The sequence below is a fragment of the Macaca nemestrina genome, chromosome 9 (assembly GCF_043159975.1).
Source record: "Macaca nemestrina isolate mMacNem1 chromosome 9, mMacNem.hap1, whole genome shotgun sequence".
Classification (NCBI taxonomy): domain Eukaryota; kingdom Metazoa; phylum Chordata; class Mammalia; order Primates; family Cercopithecidae; genus Macaca; species Macaca nemestrina.
Genome location: NC_092133.1, coordinates 32,777,861 through 32,787,694, shown reverse-complemented (window position 1 = coordinate 32,787,694; position 9,834 = coordinate 32,777,861). Strand labels below are relative to the sequence as shown.

Below are 9,834 nucleotides of genomic sequence, written 5' to 3'. Positions count from 1 at the left end.
GAAATGTGACTTTGGATAAGTTTATTAACCTCAGTTTTATAAATCTATACACACACACATTCACACAGATATAAAGTGCCTAGCCCATCACAGCAGAGCTCTCCACAGCTCAGTGGTTGTACCAATAAGACATCAGGGATTCTTCAGAAGCTAGCCTTCAGACCTCTCATTGTGTTTTGAGATCATTATCAATTTGGATTTAAAAAACAAGGGCCCTGTAAAACCCCTTAAGTCTTCCTCATCTCAGGTTTTAGGAATGCTAACTGATAAAAATTAGGGGTTCACAAGGTCACTGCCCCTAGAAGCAGGCACTGGAAAGAAACAGGCAGCTCTTCTTTATCCCAAGCAGAACCTCTGTCAACTTGCCCATTGATGGGTTCCATTTACCTGGGCTTGGAACCCCAAAGGGGAAGAACCACCTTTACTGGAGAAACAGTCCAAAGCCTGGGGTGGAGCAACTCTTCACTGTGCTTGCACCTGGGCTGGGGCAGGATCCTGAACCTCTCGGGGGCATAGCTCGCGGAAAGTGGTCGGCTTGTTGGTGAAGGGGTGCCACTGGCCCTGGATGCTAGGGTTGTCGGTGTGGAAGGGCTTGCGGATGCGGATCACGTCCAAACCCGACTGGTTGGCCAGCTTCTGCACGAGCGTCGAGATCTCCTCGACCGACTTGCAGTGGATGCTCTCCTCGCGCACAGACCCGTTAACTAGCAGAAGAGGAGTGAGAGTGGGTGTGAGTGGGCGGAAGCTGGCCGGTGCGACCAGGAGAGAGGGAGGCTAGCGGGCCGAGCCCCCGATCCCGCCCTCCAGCCGGAGCCCGGCCCCGCTCACGGTATTCGGCCACTACTCTGGGCACGCAGCACGGACGCGAGTTCACATATATTACGACCCCTGGGTTCCGTCGGGCGAAGTCGATCACCTCCCGCTCCACGAACTCCCTAAAAGACCCGGGAGAGTGAGCAATATGACCCCTGACTGGGGGCGACCTACCCGGGGAGTCGTTGCCACCCCCACCCCGACCCCCACCCCCACCCCGACCCGCGCCCGCGCACTTCCCTTGGCTCACCTGGCGCCGCGAGACGAGGCGCCATCGCGGCTGACGCTGAAGCTCAGACGCTGTAGCTGCTGCACGTAGCGACCCAGTCCGTTGTGCAGAACACTGGCCAAGAAGCGGCTCGGAGTCCCGCGCGCAGTCATAGCTACAGCTTGGAGGCCGCGAAGCCTAAGCGGCGAGGGGGGGTGGGCGGGACTAAACCTCGAGACTTCCGCTTCCGGGACGACCGCTCCCGGAGTTTTGCTTCCGAGGTCAAGGCGAGCAGCGTGTGCTGGAGACTCACGTTGCGGGCTAAGTGGGAGAGACAAGAGTGGTAACCCGGGGCCGGGGACCGGCGCGGCGGAGCTCGGAGTAGTAGAGCGGAGTGAAGACACGGGGGAGGATAGAAACAGGCATTCCTTTGGGCCCGAGGATTGGCGGGAGTCGTGCTGGGTGCTCTCGCTGTGTTGAGGTCCCAGTGAGGGGAAGGAGCAGGGGAAGAGGGTCTCTAGTCGGGGTCCAGGGCAAAGGGACTACAAAAAGGATGCAGGTGGCTATAGAAATGAGGACGACGAGGAGATGCTGTGGAGGGGCAGTAGAAGTGAGAAGATGATGCAGAGAAACTGTATCAGTGAGGAACTGTGTAGAGGGTCATAGAGGTGAGGTGGTGGAGAGAAACTGTAACGGACCATAGAAGTGAGGGAGCCGTTGTAGAAGGACGTGGACGTGAAAGGGTCGTGTAGATGGGCATATGTGTTAAGCAGCAGGGTAGAGGGGTTGAAGAGGAGAAATTCATGGAGAGAAAGAAGGCACCTAGAGTGAGCTCTGCAGAGTGCTGCGTGGGTTATCCATAGAGTCTGGTCTAGTGAAGGCACGCTAACCAGGCACCTAAGGCATTTCAAGTAGTGACTTCCTACATTTGGCTAAGAATGTGGGCCCGCCTCAGAGGTGGGTACCCCCTCCGTATCTTGCTACCCCTGCGTGGGGAGTGGATGGGTCGGAGGGGCCTGCCCCGAAACTTGGCCCCAGGCCCTCCTCGCAGAAGATACGGGAAGGAGACTCTCCAAGCCTTGGAGATGCCAGTGTTGCCTGTAACTGCAACCGAAATCCGCCAGTATTTGCGGGGGCATGGGATCCCCTTCCAGGATGGCCACAGTTGCCTGCGGACACCGAGCCCCTTTGCAGAGTCTTCGCAGCTCAAAGACCAGACTGGCGTTACCACTTCCTTCAGCCTCTTCATTGACAAGACCACAGGCCGCTTTCTCTGCATGACCAGCCTAGCAGAGGGGAGCTGGGAGGACTTCCAGGCCAGCGTGGAGGGGCGAGGGGATGGGGCCAAGGAGGGTCTTCTGCTTAGTAAGGCTCCAGAATTTGAGGACAGCGAGGAGGTCCGGAGGGTCTGGAACCGAGCAGTACCTCTCTGGGAGCTGCCTGATCAGGAAGAGGTTCAGCTGGCTGATGCAATGTTTGGCCTTACCAAGGTTACAGATGACACACTCAAGCGTTTCAGTGTGCGATATCTGCGACCTGCTCGCAGTCTTGTCTTCCCTTGGTTCTCCCCTGGGGGCTCAGGATTACGAGGTCTGAAGCTACTAGAGGCTAAATGCCAGGGGGATGGAGTGAGCTATGAGGAAACCACTATTCCCCGACCCAGTGCCTACCACAATCTGTTTGGATTACCACTGATTAGTCGTAGAGATGCTGAGGTGGTACTGACCAGTCGTGAGCTTGACAGCCTGGCCTTGAACCAGTCCACGGGGCTGCCTACCCTTACTCTACCCCGAGGAACGACCTGTTTACCCCCTTCCTTACTCCCTTACCTGGAACAGTTCCGGCGGATTGTATTCTGGTTGGGGGATGACCTTCGGTCCTGGGAAGCGGCCAAGTTGTTTGCACGAAAACTGAACCCCAAACGATGCTTCTTGGTGCGGCCAGGAGACCAGCAGCCCCGTCCCCTGGAGGCCCTGAACAGAGGCTTCAATCTTTCTCGTATTCTTCGTACCGCCCTGCCTGCCTGGCACAAGTCCATCGTGTCTTTCCGGCAGCTTCGGGAGGAGGTGCTAGGAGAACTGTCAAATGTGGAGCAAGTAGCTGGCCTCCGCTGGAGCCGCTTCCCAGACCTCAATCGTATCTTGAAGGGACATCGAAAGGGTGAACTGACGGTCTTCACAGGTAACCCTTTGAGAAATCACTACTTAGAGTAAAGGGGCAGAAGATCAGGTGACAAAAGCAAGTGGGTTTGGGCCATGACAGTGTTGAAAAGAAGGTTTGCCCCCTCCCCACAATTTTAAAGCCCTGACCTATGTCTTGGTTTCAAGGGTAGGACTTCCTCCCTCACCCAGGTCTGTTCCACCCCACTGCAGGGCCAACAGGCAGTGGAAAGACGACATTCATCAGTGAGTATGCCCTGGATTTGTGTTCCCAGGGGGTGAACACACTGTGGGGTAGCTTCGAGATCAGTAATGTGAGACTAGCCCGGGTCATGCTTACACAGTTTGCCGAGGGGCGGCTGGAAGATCAATTGGACAAATACGATCACTGGGCTGACCGCTTTGAGGACCTGCCCCTCTATTTCATGACTTTCCATGGACAGCAGAGCATCAGGTGAGACTCTCAGACTCCAGCCACCTTGCTTTCCCAGACATATCCCAGCACTCAGGAACCTTTGGTTCCTTTTCCAGCTCCAGTAGGAACTCCCCCATCTCCTTAGGTTTGGAGTTTTTCAAAGAATGAGGGCAGGGCTGGGCACAGTGGCTCATGCCTGTAATCCCAGCACTTTGGGAGGATCACTTGAGCGCAGGAATTTGAGACCAACCTGGGCCATATAGGGAGACCCCCCTCTCTATAAAAAAATTTTTAAAAATTAGGCTGGGAGGCCGGGCGCGGTGGCTCAAGCCTGTAATCCCAGCACTTTGGGAGGCCGAGACGGGTGGATCACAAGGTCAGGAGATCGAGACCATCCTGGCTAACATGGTGAGACCCCGTCTCTACTAAAAATACAAAAAACTAGCCGGCCGAGGTGGTGGGCACCTGTAGTTCCAGCTACTCGGGAGGCTGAGGCAGGAGAATGGCGTAAACCCGGGAGGCGGAGCTTGCAGTGAGCTGAGATCCGGCCACTGCACTCCAGCCTGGGCGACAGAGCGAGACTCCGTCTCAAAAATAAATAAATAAATAAATAAAAATAAAAATAAAAATTAGGCTGGGCATGGTGGTGGCATATGCCTGTGGTCCCAGCTACTCAGGAGGCTAAAAAGTAAAAGGCTCACTTGAGCCTAGTAGGTTGGGGCTGCAGTGAGCTGTGATCACACCACTGCACTCCAGCCTGGGCTACAGAGCAAGACCCTGTCTCAAATAATAATAATAATAGAAGGGCAGAGGAGGCAGCCAAGAGAGTTTTCAGGATGCTAGTTCCTCTGCCTGGGGTGGTCTAGAGACAACTTGTCAAATTCCTTGCCTTTCCTCTTCCCAGGACTGTAATAGATACAATGCAACATGCAGTCTACGTCTATGACATTTGTCATGTGGTCATCGACAACCTGCAGTTCATGATGGGTCACGAGCAGCTGTCCACAGACAGGTGACATCTTCTCTTGTCTAGCTTGAGCCCGCTTGGACATACAACACATACTTCTCAGGCAGCTGGCCTCTAGGCACACACGCTGTGCTCTCTTATTTTCTGAGATATGTGCAGGCACGTACCACCCCCATGTGTATCATATGGAGGTGTGGGGTATGGCAGCAGGATGTATGGACAGGGATCTGAGTGTGAGTCCTTGGGTAGAGGGAGGTAGAGTGGATTGTGGTATTTTGTGGGGAGATGTGAATGAATCAAGAGTATGTGTATGTTCTTGTCCTTCTGTGTCTAATAAGCTCTTTGTGTTGTTGGGATGGGGGTAGGATCGCAGCTCAAGACTACATCGTCGGGGTCTTTCGGAAGTTTGCGACAGACAATAACTGCCATGTGACGCTGGTCATTCACCCCCGGAAAGAGGATGATGACAAGGAACTACAGACAGCATCCATTTTTGGCTCAGCCAAAGTGAGTGGCCTTTAGAGGAGCTCAAGCTTTGGAAAGTAGAGTGGGTAGGTGTGACCAGGGACAGCCCTTATTCAGCCTTAATCATCTTGACTGTCCATCTGGAACAGGCAGGAGGCAATGTCTCTGGGGCCATGACATGAGGAATATGTGTGCTGGAAATACAGACGCTCATAGTTGGTTCTTTGCTTTCCTTGCCCTCCAGGAGCTCACATCCTCTCCTGTGGGAAACAGTAACACAGTGATTGCAATTCAGTATGATAAGAGCTATGATAGGCAGCACAAGTATTTGGAGAGCAAAGAGAAAAGGTGTCTGAGTCAGCCTGGGACATCTGGGAGACTTCCCAGAGAAGGTGACAACAAAGGTTGGGTTGAGGTTTGGTAGACAATGGGTATTAGATGATCAGGTAAATGGGAGGGCCTTCTGGGCATCAGGACCAGCCCAATCCTGAAGCTTCTAGTGAATGCCTATTACATACGAGGCCTGGGCTGGGCACAGGGAATTCAGAGCAAGGAGCACAAATCATGTGCCATGATGGAACAAACATGGAGCTGGGAAAGAGAGTAATGTAGAAGTGGAAAAATGGCAGGGTACAGTGGCTCACGTCTGTAATCCCAACACTTTGGAAGGCTGAGGCAGGAGGATTGCTGGGGCCCAGGAGTTTGGCAATCTGAGCAATGTAGTGAGACCCTGTCTCTACAAAAATATTTGAAAATTGGCCAGGCGCAGTGGCCAACGCTTGTAATCCCAGCACTTTGGGAGGCCAAGGTGGGTGGATCACCAGGTCAGGAGATTAAGACCATCCTGGCTAACACGGTGAAACCCCTTCTCTACTAAAAATACAAAAAAAAAAAATTAGCCAGGTGTGGTGGCGGGCACCTGTAGTCCCAGCTACTTGGGAGGCTGAGGCAGAAGAATGGCATGAACCCAGGAGGCGGAGCTTGCAGTGAGAGGAGATCGCGCCACTGCACTCCATCCTGGGTGACAGAGTGAGACTCCATCTCAAAATACACACACACACACGTGTGTGTGTGTGTGTGTGTGTATGTGTGTGTATGTATATATATATATTTGAAAATTAGCTGGGCATGGTAGCATGCACCTGTGGTCCCAGCTACTCAGGAGGCTGAGGTGGGTGGATTGCTTGAGCCTGGGAGGTTGAGGCTGTGGTAAGCTGTGTTCACGCCACTGCACTCCACTCCAACCTGGGCAGCAGAGTGAGACCTTGTCTTTTTTTTTCTTTTTTTTTGAGATGGAGTCTCACTCTGTCGCCTAGGCTGGAGTGCAGTGGCACAATCTCGGCTCACTGCAAGCTCCGGTTTCAAGCAAGTCTACTGCGTCAGCCTCCCAAGTAGCTGAGACTACTGGCACGTGCCACCACGCCCGGCTAATTTTTTGTATTTTTTAGTAGAGATGGAGTTTCACCGTGTTAGCCAGGATGGTCTTGATCTCCTGACCTTGTGATCTGCCCACCTCTGCCTCCCAAAGTGCTGGGATTACAGGCGTGAGCCACTGCGCCTGGCTGAGACTCTGTCTTTAAAAAAAAAAAAAAAACGAAAAAAGAATGGTCTCCTTCATGAGATGTGACATTTAGACCGAGACCTAAATGAGAAGAAGCTGAGGCTGAGTTGGGTGGCCCGCTGTGGAGAAGGAGAGGGAACAGCACGGGCAGCGTCTGAAACAGCAGCAAGCTTGTCAGGGAAGTGAAAGATTTGAGTGGCCCCAGCATTGTGGTCAGTAGTTCAAAGAGCTTTGGTCATGGGGGGAAGTACTTTTCCCTTTCCCTCTCCCATTCTTTTTTTTTTTTTTTGAGACGGAGTCTCACTCTGTTGCCCAGGCTAGAGTGCAGTGTCACAATCTTGGCTCACTGCAACCTCCGCCTCCTGGATTCAAGTGATTCTTCTGCCTCAGCCTCCCGAGTAGCTGGGACTACAGGCGTGTGCCACCACACCCGGCTAATTTTTTGTATTTTTAGTAGAGATGGGGTTTCACCGTGTTAGCCAGGATGGTCTCGATCTCCTGAAATCGTGATCTGCCCACCTCGGCCTCCCAAAGTGTTGGGATTACAGGCGTGAGCCACTGTGACCAGCCCCTCTCCCCATTGTTAATCACTTCTCCCTGCCCTGTCAGCCTTCCTTTCTGCTTTGCTCATGTTTTCTTACTCCTGCTTTCCTCCTTCTGCCCCTCTGTTCCCCAGGCAAGCCAGGAAGCAGACAATGTTCTGATCCTGCAGGACAGGAAGCTGGTAACTGGACCAGGGAAACGGTATCTGCAGGTGTCCAAGAACCGCTTTGATGGAGATGTAGGTGTCTTCCCACTTGAGTTCAACAAGAACTCCCTCACCTTCTCCATTCCACCAAAGAACAAGGCCCGGCTCAAGAAGATCAAGGATGACACTGGATCGGTGGCCAAAAAGCCCTCTTCTGGCAAAAAGGGGGCTACGCCACAGAACTCTGAGATTTGCTCAGGCCAGGTCCCCACTCCCAAACAGCCAGACACCTCCAAGCGTTCAAAGTGAAGGCCGTGCAGAGCTGCTCACTGAAATGAGCCTGATAGGACAGGCTGGAGCATAAAACTCTGAGGGCTCCTCTATCCTGTGGTCCTGAGCTGTGTGCCCTTCTCAGTCTGAGGGGCCTAACCTAGAGCTGGTTTCTATAGTGAGAAAATTCAATGTAGCAGACTACTGAGAAACTACTGTGCTTCTCAGGCTTTCTTTGAGGTCCTGTATATACAGCACTGAAAAGAGAGAAAGGTCTCTGCCCCCATGCATTCTGGTGGAAGAGACAAGCAAGCAATGAACAAATAAGCAGAAAACCTAGTTTTAGTTAGTGAAGAATGCTGTAAAGAAAATATAAATGCGATAGATAGACTGCTGGCAGGCTAGTGTAGATAAGTGGTCTGAAAAGGTGACTAAGCCGAGGGCGTGTGAGCTGGGGCCTAAACAACTAGAAAGAGAGCGCCCTGTGAACATCCGGAGAAGGGGACCCAGGCAGAGAAAAGGAAATCCAAGCCCTGAGGTATGAATGAGCAGGTCAGATTCAAGGCAGTAAGGTCAGGCCCCCTGAATCTTCAGGAGAGTCGGGGACTTCATGCAAAACTCCAGCCTAGGCTTTCAGAGTCAAAGGGCGATACAGTGGGTACCAAGCCCCTCTGCTCTCCACTTTGTAGAGCCTGGCATGAGGTGGCATGTACTAGAATTGGATCCTAGGTGCTTAGGCCTGCAACATCAGGGCCTCACGGGTGGGAGCTGCCTCGGGCTGGGTTGCTTGGCCATAGAGCCATGGGAGGAACCTGTCAGCCCGGAGTGCCTGCCACCTAGACACTGATGCTATTGTGTGCTGCCTCAAGACAGCTGGAGTTAAGACATTTTGTAGAGCCTTTTCCAGTTTTACTAAAAAATTTTTCCATTGCCTTTGTTTCTGTGCTTTTTCTTATTCATCCACCAGGTGTCTCCCCAGTCCGTAGCTGTATTTCCCTCTGGGGATTGGGAATGGACGGGTCCCTCCCACCGTTTGCATCCTTTGAGCAGTGGGCTCCCAAGGAAGCAGGGACATTAAAGGGCCTTCACCCCCTACCTCCCCTTTACATCTCCTCTTGACCTAGGGAAGACAAAATGGTCTGTTCTCATAGCTAACTTCCCTGAGGATCTTGAGTGATTACTGGCACAGGTACTCAATCACTGGGCCACATGCCTAGGCCCTGCCTGACTGGCCATTCCTCTGTGATGTGAGCCACTCATCTCTCAAGTGGACTCAACATATTCTGTCCACCCCCCATCCTTCTCCCTCTTGTACCCTTTCCATGTTTCTCATATGTTAGTATGTGCCAGAACTCCTGGGGACTTGTGAAAAATGCAGAACCCAGGGCCCATTCTCCCCCCATCCTCCACCACATACGGTTCTCATTCTGGAGATCTGACGAGGGCTACAGTAATCCTCATTTTTAACAAACCCTGGAGGAGACTGTAAAATAGGTGATCCAGAGGGACTGTCAAAAGTATTCCTAAATGATGACACCTCATCTCTTGTCCTCTGATATCCAAAAGTCCTAGTTTCCCTTTGGATTTCCCTAAAAGAGTCGTGAGAATGCAAGATGTTCTGAGGGGGCTGGGGAGAATCCTTTTGTAAGGGTTGGGGGAAGGTTTCCTGCTCCCTTTGGATGCAGAGCTGCTTTGTCAGGCTGTTCCTTTCAACTTATAAAGGGGCTTCTGGGACTGGTGGAGGGGTCTGTGGTCTCTGCAGTGTGAGAACTCTGGCCACAAATGTCTCCTGAAACATCCAGAGCAAGGCTGCTGGAAAGCTGCTCTCTGTGAGGAAGAACCTGGGGGGTGGGGAGAGCTCCTCCAGGGCCTCCCTTCTTGGGGGTCTCTCCCAGACTGGCTGGAGCCAGGCTTCCCTAATCCCGCAGTAATCATTCCCAGCCGTTGACTGGTCTAGGCTTCATCCAGAGTCTGTAACACTGAACGGCAGCCATGCCTTCCAGAGGCACAATACCAGATCAGTCCTACCTGTAAGGATGTGGGTTCCACGTTCCTGTCTCCCTAGAATGCCTGGTGGGTTCTCAGGAGATCCTTTAGGGGTTTCCAGTAGGGGACCTTTGTGAGGTCTCTGTGAACTGGGGATAGAGGGATACAGACTTGTCTGTTTGTCTTGCCCCACCCTTCTAGTAGACATCCCCACACAGCACAAACCAGAAGGATGAGGGGGAGGGGAAGCTAATACTCTCCCCAGCCCCACCCCCTGCACAGACACATTCTACTCCATACCT

The 9,834-nt window shown here is 52.7% G+C and overlaps 2 protein-coding genes across 4 annotated transcripts; one reads left to right on the top strand and one right to left on the bottom strand.

The window, feature by feature from the left end:
* Positions 1-6: 6 nt before the first annotated feature.
* Positions 7-1,249, bottom strand: LOC105478382 (mitochondrial ribosomal protein L43). Its single transcript, XM_011735613.3, has 3 exons — positions 1,064-1,249; positions 829-935; positions 7-704 (listed from the first exon to the last, which is right to left on the bottom strand). Exons 1-3 carry the CDS (start codon positions 1,192-1,194, stop codon positions 463-465), a joined length of 480 nt encoding a protein of 159 aa, XP_011733915.1. The 5' UTR covers positions 1,195-1,249; the 3' UTR covers positions 7-462.
* A 44-nt stretch (positions 1,250-1,293) lies between these two features.
* TWNK (twinkle mtDNA helicase) lies at positions 1,294-8,478 on the top strand. Of its 3 annotated transcripts, none has more exons than XM_011735614.2 (5): positions 1,294-3,202; positions 3,394-3,634; positions 4,500-4,607; positions 4,928-5,069; positions 7,265-8,478. In XM_011735614.2, the coding sequence occupies exons 1-5, from the start codon at positions 1,960-1,962 to the stop codon at positions 7,583-7,585; spliced, it is 2,055 nt and encodes a 684-aa protein (XP_011733916.2). In that variant the 5' UTR covers positions 1,294-1,959; the 3' UTR covers positions 7,586-8,478. The 3 variants fall into 3 exon arrangements, with proteins under 3 accessions (XP_011733916.2, XP_011733917.2, XP_011733918.1); XM_011735615.2 differs by having other exon boundaries at positions 4,928-5,113; XM_011735616.3 differs by having other exon boundaries at positions 3,082-3,202; positions 3,456-3,634.
* Positions 8,479-9,834: the final 1,356 nt, after the last annotated feature.